At 30.4% G+C, this 15,646-nt stretch overlaps 3 protein-coding genes across 3 annotated transcripts; all 3 read left to right on the top strand.

Moving 5' to 3' along the window:
• Positions 1-8,038: 8,038 nt before the first annotated feature.
• Positions 8,039-13,067, top strand: LOC108564424 (tRNA pseudouridine synthase-like 1). The gene is made up of 5 exons (XM_017923469.1): positions 8,039-8,137; positions 8,214-8,342; positions 8,403-8,699; positions 8,751-9,009; positions 12,857-13,067. The coding sequence occupies exons 1-5, from the start codon at positions 8,091-8,093 to the stop codon at positions 13,052-13,054; spliced, it is 930 nt and encodes a 309-aa protein (XP_017778958.1). The 5' UTR covers positions 8,039-8,090; the 3' UTR covers positions 13,055-13,067.
• On the top strand, positions 13,031-14,094 carry LOC108564423 (serine-arginine protein 55-like). Its single transcript, XM_017923467.1, has one exon. It carries the CDS (start codon positions 13,048-13,050, stop codon positions 14,068-14,070), a length of 1,023 nt encoding a protein of 340 aa, XP_017778956.1. The 5' UTR covers positions 13,031-13,047; the 3' UTR covers positions 14,071-14,094.
• Positions 14,095-14,255: 161 nt separating this feature from the next.
• On the top strand, positions 14,256-14,991 carry LOC108564426 (dual specificity protein phosphatase 19). Its single transcript, XM_017923474.1, has one exon. It carries the CDS (start codon positions 14,289-14,291, stop codon positions 14,856-14,858), a length of 570 nt encoding a protein of 189 aa, XP_017778963.1. The 5' UTR covers positions 14,256-14,288; the 3' UTR covers positions 14,859-14,991.
• Positions 14,992-15,646: the final 655 nt, after the last annotated feature.

Here is a 15,646-nt window from a genome sequence, read left to right as displayed (position 1 = left end):
TATCAAGTATTCACACAACAACACAACTGATAGATAACAACAATCACAGAAACAGTAAGTAATAACAATGGTAGTATTGTATATCATTGTCATAACAATCAAGAATGACAAATTCATGAAAATGTTACCATAATGACAATTGTATTGATAGATATGTAAATAAAAGAAATGTTTTGCAACAATTGAAATATGAGGTATTTCATATTTATTAATGTTGCTACAAATCGTTAGTTTAACTAATTTGAAAAAATTAACAATATTAGTTTGTTAATTATATTCAGAGAGTCGAACCGAAATTAATTTCGTTCCGGTTTACGATTACGTTCCAAGTAAATGTTTATAGTTCCAGATTTGGTTTCGGATCGTCTAAAAATTTCGGTTGAAATTAAAATTTAAAATAAAAAAAAAGCAATTTAAATTAGTTAGTTAAAATTTAAAATCAAGTCCAATATCAAATTTTATTTACCAAATTCCCTTACTATTGTTTTCAATTATAAAATTGAAAATACGAAAGAAATAAAAATTAATTAGTGACTAGTTTAACACATGCACTTTGTAATGTTTCTTCAGTCATGTTTACAGTAATATCTTTTTTAATCACTTTCATTTGAGTTTGTTCTAATGTTAGTTGCGCAAGACTTGTGCTTGCACTTTCTTCTTCAAAATTTCTCTTTTTAGCCGGTGGTTGATTGGTGGTGATTGAGGCTTTATTTATATTGATGATTAAGCGTTCTCACGGAATTTGGCCTTTTTTTTGAATGACTATATAAATAAACCAAGACACTAGCACCGGCATACTACCATCAAAGAACATACATGAATGAAAGTGATTATGAATTAATTTAATGAAAAAAAAAGAACCGAAATTAACCTTAATTAAAATGTCATTCCGATTTCGGTTTTTCAATTGAACAATTTTTCGTTCCGTTTACAGTTAAATTATATAAGTTGTTCAAAAATAGTAATTTTATTCGAAGATGAAATTATTATAAAATTGACAGAACAAACTCACCCCAGTTTATTGATAATATTATTCACCAACTTCCACAGTGAAGATTCGTTTAGGTTTCATCTAGTTTCTGTCCCAAATTCATTTGATTGTATATTATATAACACTTTGTAATAGTCACTTTCACTGATTATTAGTTCTTTATATGGGCACTAATATGAACGCGAAAAATAATTGAAAAACTGATTGATTGATGTTTTTTGTTTCTATAGAAATGATGAAACATAGATGACCATATCTTTAAATAGATGTCATCGTATTGATTTAACATTAGATTTACGGAAAAAGGTAAAATTTTCTAAGTTTTTCCGATTTTATAAATAATTATAAAACTCAATGCAATAATAAAATTTAAATTAAATAAATATGATTACAAGGTGATAATATCAAATTTTCATTAAATATAATACATTATTTCATACATTGTTTAACAGTTAGCTTGAACTATTAAACTAAGAAAACTCGATAAATAATTAGCCAACAGATGGCACTAATTGTGTATTCTCATTATGACTTACGTATGAATATTATATATACTAGTAACAGTTGAATCTCGCTTAACCAGTTAAAACTGTTCCAAAATTTCCGGAATTTTACTCGTATAGTGAAACATATTCAAAAATACATATAATATGTGAACACAAGTTTTAAAAATGATGTAGCAGGCGCGAAATCCGGGACTTCTCTTCTCATCGTCACTCGTTATGCAAAACGTCACTCGTTAAGCGTGTCATTTTTCTTACAATTAATTACAATCTCTAGGAGGTTTTCGCATTCCCCAATCCACTTAGACATGTTAACTTATTTATTTAATTAATGCCGTTAGGAAAATCTTCTGAGCAAATTTTCATAAATACTGCTACATAAGACGCTATTTATTTTTCATAACTAACGATAAATTTAGTTGTCATTTTTCGTTTGGGACGTTTTTATTTGGTAATTTAACTCACTAATACATTCTCATATTTTAAAGTTATTAAACAAAACCTAAATTAAATGAATATTTTGAATTGATCTTTATGGTGCCACCTAGCGTTTGCGAGACACATTAACTGCGAACCAAATAAATGCCCATAGTGTAGACGTTCCACAAAGTTGGCAATGCTACAATAAACTTATTATTATGATAGTAAACTGGTTGCATACATAGAATTATTCAAAATTATCAAACGATAATGGCTGCTCTTTAATTAACACAGTTTATCAAATATAAGCAAAAAAAATTGTGTTAATACTAAATATAATAATAATATTTATTGCTATAGTAAAATTACAAAATTAAAAAAAAAAACTCAATACAATAAAAAAAATTATTACTTAACTTGTTCAACTAACGAAATTAATATAATTAAATTAAAATACAGATAATAAAAATACAGAAAGTGATGTATTTTCTTACTTTAATGTTATAATAAGAAACTGAAGCCTAGCACATGAAATCATACTTAATTTTTAATTAAAAAATATAAAATGTTAGAAGAAAGACAATCTTTAAAAATACTTATAAAGTCATAAATATTTTATGTATTAAGTATAAACAAATTAGATATTAAGTAATATATTGTTAGTAGTAATGGTAATTTGGAACAGTATTATTTACAAGTCTATTAGCTAAAGTTTACATTTTATAGAAGAATATTTTTTGATATGAATTAATTATAAAAAGAATTAAATTACTGTAAGAAGTAATCATCATTAGTTTTTAGTTAGGACAAAAAAGGAAATATATAAATTATAGTTAAATCACAAAATATTGTTTTATGTAAAAAATTAATATGTAAACTACCAAATGATTTACTGAATGTTCAATTTTGAGTGATTTGTAAATACAAATGGCGTACGCAATTAATTTGTTTCGAATGTTACGGAAATCACGTAAGTCGAGGACTTACTGTATACATAAAATATAAAGATTTTGTGCTAAAATGTAATTTTATCCTTTGGATTGGTGTTTGTTATGTTACATATATAAAGCAACATTTAATATAAATAATACTTGAATCGTTATCTTTTACTAACTAGAAAGATTATAATAGTTTTGCTAAAATATTGATAATTTGCTAGTCTTCGCACGAATATATTTATTATGTTGCAATGAAGTTAATACAAAATAATTTAATTAACCTAAAAATGTTATCTACAATATATGAGTCATTAGTTGTTATAACAGTGTTGTTCCATTTATTTTTACTAATGCAAAATCTATTGTTGGACCAACAATGTCTAAGGACCGAAATCCAAACAACCAAAATCCTGACAGTATCTAAACTTTTGGTATAATATTTTTTTTAAAAATCTCAATCATAATATAAAATATATATAATATTTGTGATTTGTTGTGACTCAACTAACCTGCGTGCTTTTTGATACAGTCAGAATTATAGTTGTCGGGATTTTGATACTGTCGGGATTTTGAATGTCGGGATTTCGGTTGTTGGGATTTCGATATAGACCCCTAAGTACCACGATCTAAAAATGCATCTAGGCTCTGATGCCTAGGGCCCTCGACAATTTTATGAAATTGTCTGAATCTTGTAAATTAATAACATTTTTTTTTTAATATTTTGTACTCAACTTACAATTAAAATTATTTTCCTTAGTGTATATTATTTAATTGAATGTTTCATTAAATAAATAATAATTATGTAATATATTAATTATTGTATTTGTCTTGTCTAAATGAATATAACATTTACAGCTATTTCACCTAAGTAAAATCAATTTTTCGTATGCATAATATTCTTTACGTTATATCTCTGAATAGTAAACAAACATCTGTACGTACGTCTTTTTTTTCCTTAACACAATGGACAATTCAAATATCTAAGAATACGCGAATCTAAAAACAGTCATGATTTGCATATTGCATAAAATCTGCATTCTTTCGTGTTCCTAGTACTCTTAGCTCGGCCAACAATAGATATCCGCAATGTTTCATCATCATTCTTAAATGTTAATAATACATATTTATGAATGAATGAATAACTTCATATGTAGTTTCATTGATAACAGAACATTTTTATCAATTAATTCATAGTAGAAACAAAATGTAAATAAATATAATACAGTGGAACCTCGATTAACGAGTTTAATGCGTTCCAAAATTTCAGGATTTTTACTCGTATAGTGAAACATATTCAAAAATACTCATAATATGTGTGTACAAGTTTTAAAAATGATGTAGCAGGCACGTAATCCGGGACTTCTCATCGTCACTCGTTATGCGAAACGTCGTTCGTTAAGCGAGTCATCTTTCTTACAATTCATTTTGCTCGTTGAACGAGGTTCCAGTGTATTATGATTGCATGAAAATAAAACAACAAAAATACAAATAATGCATAAAATTAAAAAAATATATATATATTATGTTTACAATTAGTTAGGGATGAAAAACTCATAAGACACATTAATTGTTTCTTACAAAAAAAACAAATATCTTCTTTTAATCTAAGTAAAAGAAAATATTTTATCTTTTTTGTTTCTTGGTATATTGCAATTCCAACTGGGAAAATCGTTTGCAGATTTAGCTGCGTTTTAACGACAGAAATTAATACGCCATCAGTGTATCTTTTATACAGGAAAAAAAATATGGTCGACGACCAGATTTTCGTTTAAAAATTTCCATAAATTGTTACTAGAAGCCGTTAAAGTAATAAACAATTTTTGGTATTACATATACTTCTACAGAAAATATAAATTACTTAGTGGAAAAAGAAACATTTTATTGTACTGAGGGCAAAAATTATTTGAAGATTTCGAACAGTGGCGTACCCAAAAAATCTATGCTTTTTGTTAAAGGCTGATTTTCCAAATTAAATTTTATTAAATATCAATGTATCTATTGCAATAACCAGATAAAGTGAAAAATAATACAAAAAAAATTACAATACATATTTTATATATAACTTTTGTTCATGTAATGGTAACATACATACAGTGGAACCTCACTTAACGAGTTGAATCCGTTCGAAAATTTCAGGATTTTTACTCGTATAGTCAAACATATTCAAAAATACGCATAATATGTGTACAGAAGTTTTAAAAATTATGTAGCAGGCGCGCAATCCGGGACTTATCTTCTCATCGTCACTCGTTATGCGAACCGTCTCTCGTTAAGCGAGTCATTTTTCTTACAATTCATTTTACTCGTTAAGCGAAATGCTCGTTAAGCAAGGTTCCACTGTATACCCAAATATTGAAAACAAACCAATTGCAAGTGAACAATTTGATTTAAAAGTTCGGTATCAAATTTGGAACTTAGGACATTGAAGGGTTAAACATAGTTTCCTAATGCCAATAATTAAAAAAAAAACATATTTTTTTACATCACGTTTCAACCCCGATTGTTACGCTACTGATTTTGTTGATTATGAAACCGTTTAGGACCTTTGGTTGCAGGTATAATGATTTTCGGAGAAGGCAAATATATTTTCTTACAATTCATTTTGCTCGTTAAGAGAAATGCTCGTTATGCGAGGTTCCACTGTACACCCAAATATTAAAAACAAACCAATTGCAAGTGTACAATTTGATTTAAAAATTCGGTATCAAATTTGGAACTTAGGACATTGAAGGGTTAAACATAGTTTCCTAATGCCAATAATTAAAAAAAAAAACATATTTTTTTACATCACGTTTCAACCCCGGTTGTTACGCTACTGATTTTGTTGATTATGAAACCTTTTAGAACCTTTGGTTGCAGGTATAATGATTTTCGGAGAAGGCGAATATATTTTCTTACAATTCATTTTGCTCGTTAAGAGAAATGCTCGTTATGCGAGGTTCCACTGTACACCCAAATATTAAAAACAAACCAATTGCAAGTGTACAATTTGATTTAAAAATTCGATATCAAATTTGGAACTTAGGACATTGAAGGGTTAAACATAGTTTCCTAATGTCAATGATTAAAAAAAAACATATTTTTTTACATCACGTTTCAACCCCGATTGTTACGCTACTGATTTTGTTGATTATGAAACCGTCTAGAACCTTTGGTTGCAGGTATAATGATTTTCGGAGAAGGCGAATATATTGGTAGCAATAAAATTAAATACTTACAAATGTTTTGTTCCTTTTTTCTACTTAAAAACAGAAAAATATGTACATATTTTTTTTTACATTAAAAGAAAATTAAATGTATATTTTTAAGAAACAAATATTAGAAAAATATATTTAAAGTATTTAATCTATAATAATTTATCATTCAATTGTTTATTAAACATTGTGATTATTGTGAATAATAATATCCTTTATTGCAACAATCAAACAAACATAATTAAACATTTTCATACAAAAAATGACTGGTGCACAGGACTATTGATCTAAGGGATTGTTTTTATTTTATATTATGTTTCATTCTATTAATTTCAATGCATACGTTTCTTTAAATTATCTCAAAAATATATTAGTATTTAATTTTTTGCATTGCAAAAAAACTTCTTGTTTTATAATAATAACAAAATAGATGAAAAACAAATAATAATAATTATTATTTATAATGGTACCACACTCTTTCCGCCCAGAGACACAAAAAATATAAATTGTCACAATAAATCATACAAAAAAAGTAAGACGTATGTATGTAAATATAAAAAAGATAAAATTATAAATTAAACCAAATAAACGTAAATCTTCTCGAAACGAAACAAATAATAAATTCTGTGGCATCATTTGGCTGGAGAATGATGGAGCTTTAATTATTTGTATATAAAATGAAGAGAACAGAAGATGAGTAGAAATAATTTCAAAAACAAATATTGTCTAACAACAATTAAATGTTTATTTATTATGACAAATATTAAGGTAATATAAAGAAGAAAAACATATATAAATAATTGTCAATTGTTATTTAATATCAACAAATTTACAACAAAAAAAATGAAATTTAAAAGAATAGATGTAATTTTTCAAATGTTGCTTGAGAATTATTTAAGTAGTTACAAATTATATTAAGCTGATACAGTATTTTTTTTTGATGTTAATAGTTAATATTACAGTATTTTTAATTATTGTAATAAAATTATGTGTTTTTTTACTTTAGCCAATACAGGTATCTCCCGACTTACAAACTCCCGCACTTACAAATAAAAATCTAAAAGCTCTAACTTGTTACAAACAAATTGTTTTATTGCATTTGTTTCTTTTGTCGTTTTTTTTTAATTATATAATAGTGATGTCTACATTGAAAAGTATTTGTAAGAATTTTTTTTATTTTAATCTATTTTTTCAAATTTATGCAGTTAGTAATACGGAATTTAACAAATATAAAAGTAAAAAATAATAAAGTGTGTGTAAAGTGTGTAAGAATCTCTAAGTTATGTCCAAAGTAATGCATATTTGTCACATATTTTTGAGCTCCAAGAAAATCTTTGTCTAACCTTGCTTAATATGAAGATTTTTTTCTTAAATGAAAAATGTTGCTATTGTATATTTGTTAATAACTAATTAAATTTTAAAATATTAAAAATTTTCTCCAATTAAATGTACTAAGTTACTTTATTTATAGAAATTGTTTGGGTATTTTCGTCTTGTTACACAGCTTACATTCAAATCAACACCAATTCAATCAATCGAAGATCGGATATCTCTATCAATTAAAATATATTAATGTTTCTAGGCCAATTGTAGAGACCTAGTTTAACGTCAATCTAAACTTCAATTAATATCGTAATCCCTATATTTTTACTTAAACCAAAGAATTAAGAACGTTATCTCTTTACAATTACAATTATAAATAAAGTTATAAGTTTAACAATTTGATTATAAGATTTTTGTATCAAATAACAAAAATATACTTTTTTATATTTGCCTTAACTATTCTTTATAGGCAACTCTTTATGTGAAACTAGAAAATGAAATGAAACTTGTTTTGTAATTTTCAGCTTTAATTAATAAAATTTACCTGAAACATATATTAAACAATATCTATCCTTTAATTATTTAAACAAACCTAATCAATGAAAACAGTTAGACAATTTAACAAGCATCAACATGAGACAGATTACATAACTGGCCGGTTTCAAAGCATGATCTAACCTCGAATTTAATTCAAATATCAACTTATCAAAACTGCGATAAAATGCAAAGATATTTACTAAATATTTCTTATATTGGGACTCCGTTTAGGTTAATATCTTTGAAACGAAATTATAAACAATTTTTTTAACTGATTTTTGTATTCTCTTTTTTTTCAACAATCCAGGGGTGCTCAAAGACAAGTGAAATTAACAAAATTGATTCGCGAGGATACGAGTACTATACAGGGACGTATAGAGATTGGTTTAAGAAATTTGAAGCCTGCAAATGATGTTTCAGTTGTAACATCTAGTAGGTGCGAGTATTGTAGAAACATTTGACAATATTGGGAAATTCAATTGTTTTATTATTTTAGAACTGATTCTGGAGTGCATGCATTGCAGAGCACCATGCATGTGGATTTGATTAGTGAGAAAGGTAGACCCTACCCACCGGAATCTCTCACTGTAGTCTTAAATAAATACTTTATCCGTCATGAGTTACCAATTCGAGTTATTAGGACTTACTGTGTCCCTCCAGACTTCCACAGTAGGAATGCCGAGTCTAGAACTTACATGTACAGGCTTGGTATAATTAAGTCAGAGAATATTAATGAAAACAATGTTCTGAAACAGATCCCAATTGAGGAGATTGAGAGAGTCTCTTTTATTAGGTAATTAATTGAATTGCAAATTGAATAAGGTTTTAAATTCGATTTTTTCAGTACTAGCACTTTTGATGTGGAAAAATTTAGTAGTGCTTGTAAGTTGTTCCATGGCTTGCATGATTTCAGATCTTTCATGGCAAAAGGCACGAAGAAACCTGATAAAATGACAAGGAGGGTGATCAAACGATTGGAAATTGTTGAAGCATCTGGACATTTCTACAATGAGTACAGTTGGCCCACATTTGGTATAACTGAAGAGAGTGATTGCAAATTCTACAATATTTTCATTGAATCGAATGGATTCCTGTACAAGCAGGTAATTTTTTTTATCAGTACGCTTGACCCATCGTTTTATTGCTGCGTTTCTCGGAATTCACCTTTTCTATGCTAAGGGCGCAAAATACCCCTACTGCGCATACACCCCAAAATTTAGTATATATATGCTGATTTTTATCTCTAAAGCATCAGTTCTACTCAGTGTTTCTACAGATAGAACAAGCCTTCAAATATTATACTTTGAGCTTACTATCAGGTAAATATTAACATCTTTAATATTTTAAAACAAATCTTTCTCCTCTGACAATCTTAACGCAACTGTTCTTGTTGCTTTAAGAGATTTAAATAGTTTGTTGTTAACATTTAAATTTTCTGCCTTAATGATTAACAAATATCAATTGCTACAGTTCTTAAAATTGTTTCTTTAATTACATTTCGTTACTCAAAGGGCGCAAGTATACCCCCACTATTGACAGAAAATAGTATAAATAATAAGCACTCTTGCTTTCAAAGCATTAGTCTTGCAGTAACAGATACATCAAGTCTTCAACAATTGTTATTTGAGCTTACTATTAGGTAAATATTAACATCTTTAGTTTTTTAAAGTTTTTACTTTGACAATATCGACGCAACTTTAGAAACTTGTCTTTTCTCTTTAACTTTTAAATAGTTTGTTGGTAATATTTGAACATTAACAAATATCAATTGCTACTTTTTTAGAATTGTTGCTTTAATTACATTTCGTTTCTCAAAGGGCGCAAGTATACCCCCACTTATTGACAGAAAAATTGTATAAATAACAAACACTCCTGCTTTCAAAGCATTAGTCTTGCAGTAACAGTTCTTACAGATAGATCAAGTCTTCAAGTATTATTATTATTTGTGATTACTATTAGGTAAATATTAACATCTTTATTATTTAAAAAAGTCTTTACTTTACTTTCAATACATTTCTCTTCTTTAAAAGAGTTCTGCCTTTTTACAAGTTTGAATTTTATCAAAAAGGACGATTTTTATTGCTAAATTTCTTAGAATTGTAACATTTCTTTTCCACATGACGCATATATACTCCCACTCAATAGCAAAAAAATATTAATATTAAGCACTTTCAAAGCATCAGTGTTGCACTAACAGTTTGTGTAGTTAGATCAAATCTTCAAATATTATATTGTGTGATCTTACTATTAGGTAAATATTAACATCTTTAGTTTTTGAAAGTTTTTACTTTGACAATATTAACGCAACTTTAGAAACTTGTCTTTTTTCTTTAAGTTTTAAGTAGTGTGTTGGCATCATTTAAATTTTCTGCCTTAAACATTAACAAACATCAATTGCTATATTTCTTAGAATCGTTACTTTAATTACATTTCGTTTCTCGAAGGGCGCAAGTACACTCCCACTCTTTGACAGAAAAATAGAATAAATAATAAGTACTATTGCTTTCAAATCATCAGTCTTGCAGTAACAGTTCCTGCAGATACATCAAATCTTCTACTGTTGTTATTTGTGCTTACTATTATACTATCAGGTAAATATTAACATCTTTAATATTCCTCCTCTGACAATCTTAACGCAACTTTGAAAACTGTTCTTGTTGCTTTAAGAGATTTAAATAGTTTGTTATTTACATTTAAATTTTCTGCCTTAATCATTAAGAAATATCAATTGCTACAGTTCTTAGAATTGTTACTTTAATTACATTCGGTTTCTCGAAGGGCGCAAGTATACCCCCACTCATTGACAGAAAAATATTATAAATAATAAACACTCTTGCTTTTAAAGCATTAGTCTTGCAGTAACAGTTCCTGTGGATACATTAAGTCTTCAACAATTGTTATTTGTGCTTACTATTAGGTAAATATTAACATCTTTAATTTTTTAAAGTTTTTTACTTTGACAATATCAATGCAACTTTAGAAACTTGTTTTTTCTGTTTAACTTTTAAATAGTTTGTTGGTAACATTTAAACATTAACAAATATCAATTGCTACTTTTCTTAGAATTGTTACTTTAATTACATTTTGTTTCTCGAAGGGCGCAAGTACACTCCCACTCTTTGACAGAAAAATAGTATAAATAATAAGTACTCTTGCTTTCAAATCATCAGTCTTGCAGTAACAGTTCCTGCAGATACATCAAATCTTCTACTGTTGTTATTTGTGCTTACTACTATACTATTAGGTAAATATTAACATCTTTAGTTTTTAAAAGTCTTTACTTTCACAATATTAACGCAACTTTAAAAAACTTGTCTTTTCTCTTTAAGTTTTAAATAGTTTGTTGCTAACATTTAAATTTTCTGTCTTAAACATTAACAAATATCATTTGTTACATTTCTTAGAATTGTTACTTTAATTACATTTCGTTTCTCAAAGGGCGCAAGTATACCCCCACTATTGACAGAAAAATAGTATAAATAACAAGCACTCTTGCTTTCAAAGCATTAGTCTTGCAGTAACAGTTCCTGCAGATACATCTAGTCTTCAACAATTATTGATTGTGCTTACTATTAGGTAAATATTAACATTTTTAGTTTTTATAAGTCTTTATTAATCCAACTTTAGAATCATATCTGTATTTTAAACGAGTTCTGTCTTTTTAAAAAGTTTTCTAAAATTTATTTTATTTGTTCTAAACATTAACAAGTATCGTTGGCAAAGCCATATTTAGGGAAGAAGACAATTTTATAAATGCTACGTTTCTTAGAATTGTGACTTTAATTACATTTCGTTTCTCAAAGGGCGCAAGTACATCCCCACTCATTCACAAAAGAAATAGTATACATAATAAACACTCTTGCTTTCAAAGCATCAGTCTTGCAGAAACAGTTGCTAAAGATAGATCTAGTCTTTTACTGCTATTATTTGTGCTTACTATTAGGTAAATATTAACATCGTTAATATTTAAAAGTCTTTACTTTGACAATATTAACGCAACTTTCAATACATTTCTCTTCTTTAAAAGAGTTCTGCATTTTTAAAAAGTAGCACTCTTGCTTTCAAAGCATCAGTCTTGCACTAACAGTTTGTGCAGTTAGATCAAATCTTCAAATATTATAGTGTGAGCTTACTATTGGTAAATATTAACATCTTTAAAATTTAAATTTTCTATCTTAAATATTACAAATTTCTTTGCCAACTATTCAGTATTACACTAAAGTTTTGGTAGAACCCATAGTAAAAAAAATTTAACTAATACATTTCAATTAACTAATTTTAAATTAAAATAATACAGTTATAATAGTTCTTTTGAAAGTCGGGGACAAACGATGAGTTTGCCAACTGATGACATATTGGTATAAAGTCTTTTCCCGCGAAGTTTTTAAATTTTGAGACAATTGATAAAATTTTAAAGTTTTTGAAAAGTAGATTTATTTTAAAAACTGTGTAGAAATATTAGTTGGACTTTGATTTGAATCGGTATCTTCAGTTTTATGTTTATTATTTTTTTCAATAACTTTAACATAATTTGTAACTATAGAAAATTGTGCTTTTGGTAAACTTAAAAACTTTCTTTTAATTATGTGCTGGGCGATAGAATGAATAATATTTTTTGTTTGGCAACACTGCGTTTACATGTGACAACCGCTTTCGCCGCCTTCAGATTGGTGTGACAAATACACACCGAATCTTCGTAACGTTTCTGAGTTATTTTTTAAAATATTTATTTTTGTGCCCGCTGTTTCTTCGAAGTCGCCAGATCGGTCGAAAGCCGACACGGTGGAACGCGCATTATTCACTCGTAAGTTTAGCATCTTAAGATAGACGCGTCGCCTCAGACACGTTTCCTAACCTAACAAAAAAACGAAATATAGGGACCTGTGCTGGTTGTTTGGAGGGAAAGCCGAAATCGTTGTTTTGACCGAATTTTTTTCATTCTCTTTGCAGGTCAGACGCATCTTAGCTGCTTTAATAGGCATAGCCAAAGGAGTCATCACCGAGAAGGACGTACGTTGCATGCTAGAAGTGCCTTCGCATAACTCCTGGGATTCGAGGATCAAAACAGCACCGCCGCAGGGTCTGTACTTGTGCCAAGTGAAATATCCGAAAGAGATCCAAGCCAGTTTTCGTTCAGAGCCATGGTAGGCACACGCGTTTTTGTAGGTAATTTACCTAGCGACACAAATGAACGTGACTTAGAGCGATTCTTTAGAGGTTATGGTCGTATGCGCGAGGTGCTCTTGAAGAACGGTTATGGATTTGTCGAATTTGACGATCACAGGGACGCAGAGGACGCAGTCTATGAATTGAACGGCAAGAAGCTTCTTGGCGTTAGGGTCACCGTCGAGAGGGCCAGAGGTACTCCTCGCGGTAGGGACCAGTATTACGCTAGGGATAGGGATCATCCTACTCGCGGAGGCGGCGGCGGCGGTGGTGGTGGTGGTGAGCACAGATCACGCAACGATCGTTACGGACCCCCGACTCGTACAGCTCATCGACTGATTGTGGAGAACCTCTCTTCAAGGGTCTCTTGGCAAGACCTTAAGGATTATATGCGTCAAGCTGGCGAAGTAACCTACGCCGATGCCCACAAGAAACGCAGAAATGAAGGCGTCGTCGAGTTTGCGTCCAGCTCGGATATGCGTAACGCCATGGAGAAGCTGGATAAATCAGAAATCAACGGTCGCAAGATCAGGTTGATCGAGGATAGACCGCACAGCAGTCGCTCATCATCGTACAGTAGCCGCAGCAGAAGCAGGAGCCCAAGGAAGAGCAGGTCCAGTTCGAGGTCGCGTTCCGCGAAGAAGTCCAAGTCCCGCTCCGTCTCACGTAAGAAATCGCTCGAACGTTCCCGCTCCAAATCCGAGCGCCGCTCACGTTCCCGCTCGAGCCGCCCGAAATCTGACCGTCGCTCCCGTTCCCCATCAAGGCCCAAATCGCACTCTCGCTCTGTATCGCGCCCGAAATCTGCCGAGAAACGATCACATTCTCGCTCACTTTCCCGCCGCCCTAAGTCCCATTCCAGGAGCGTCTCCAGAAGACCCGACGACCGTTCCCGTTCGCGCTCCTTGAAACGCGACGAAAAATCGCGCTCGCGTAGCCGCCAAGATAGCAGGTCGCGTTCCCGCTCCAGATCACGCTCAAGGTCTCACGACAACTAATTAACCAAGCACGCCGACGCTGAAGATTACTTTTTTTTTCTTTATTTCCTCCAAATCCTCCCCATTTTTTTTACGTAATTTAACTAGATATCATTTTCGAGAAGAAAGTTTTTTAAAAGTAATATTTTTCTATATACTTAGGGTAAATTTGTTTTTTTTTTCTATTATTATTTTTAATTGTTTGTAATATTTCCTTCTTTTTTTTATTATTATTAAATATGAGTTTCTTGGACCAAATTTTGCGTAAACGTTTGAAGCGCACCCGCACTGTAGTTACCCAACTGGACGGCAGCCGAACCCTGGTGTCATCCGAGGGCGGAGAACCCGAGGTTCGGCTGAGTCCGGCCACTTCCGGTTACGTGGTAGACCGTTCGCCAGATGCGATTCCTGCTCGTGTCCTCGACAATTTGTTCGTGGGATCGCAGGATTGCTGCGATCCCGACACCTTGATCCGCTTCGGGATAATCGCTGTATTGAGCGTGGGTGTGGAAGCGCCGGTACACGCCCCCGAAGGCGTGACCTACAAGTTTATGGAGTGTCTCGATTTGCCAGACACGAGTCTACCCGAACTGTTGCACGAATGCTCGCTCTTCATCGAGGCAGAGTCAAAGGTGGGCGGTGTCCTGGTGCACTGCAATGCAGGTGTCTCGCGATCCGTTACCATCGTCGTGGGTTACCTTATCACCAGATTAGGCTACGACTTTGCGACTGCCATGGCCCTTGTTCGGGCTGCAAGACCCAGCGCTAAACCCAACGTCGGTTTCGACCGCCAACTCAGACTACTTTAGATTCTACCAAAATCTAATTTATCATTAATCATAATTTATAGTATCATTACGTACCTTTTCACATACATTTTATTAATGTAACGTTGTACTCTCTTCGGTTCGATTAGTTGACTCATATTTTGTTTTTTAATATTCTAATATTTTTTCTGTTAATAAGTATGTATATGTAAAGATATATATATATGTAAAAAAATAAAAGCCGTTTTGACATGCGACAGATTTTTTTCAATACAAATTATGTGAAAATATTCGGAGTACTACGATATTCCCAATATTGTTTTATATAAAATCATATATATATACCCATATTATTATATATTTTATAAGAGACCGTATGATGTATAAAAACACCTTACATCGTGAGAAACAGTTATGTATAAATAATAATAAATTAACTTAGTAATAATACTATGTAAGTACAAAAAAATATATAGATTTCACTGAGTTAATAAAGCTTATAACAATAATACTATTAAATTCTAATAGAACGCATCCCAAATTATCAAAATTAACCCTCTTCCAGTTCTTTGTATACTATCTATCTATTATTTGATGTTTGCGCAAAGCTGTTTGCCAAAATATTAATTTACATGGAGAAGTTGCAGTTTTGAACTTTGTATTCTATAATCAAGACATTTAGTTTTAAATTGAAATTAATCTAATAACTGATACTATGTAAGTACAAACATAATTAATAAATTTTAAGGGAAAGAAACAAACATGTGTAATCAAAGCATCCTAAGTCCTAAAACAAATCCTTCCATTTTTTAATTCATTCAATTTGTCAA

This window comes from Nicrophorus vespilloides, unplaced genomic scaffold (genome assembly GCF_001412225.1).
Source record: "Nicrophorus vespilloides isolate i.1.1-1 unplaced genomic scaffold, Nicve_v1.0, whole genome shotgun sequence".
Classification (NCBI taxonomy): domain Eukaryota; kingdom Metazoa; phylum Arthropoda; class Insecta; order Coleoptera; family Silphidae; genus Nicrophorus; species Nicrophorus vespilloides.
Note: the sequence above shows the minus strand (reverse complement) of the source record. Positions and strands in the feature narration are given on the sequence as shown.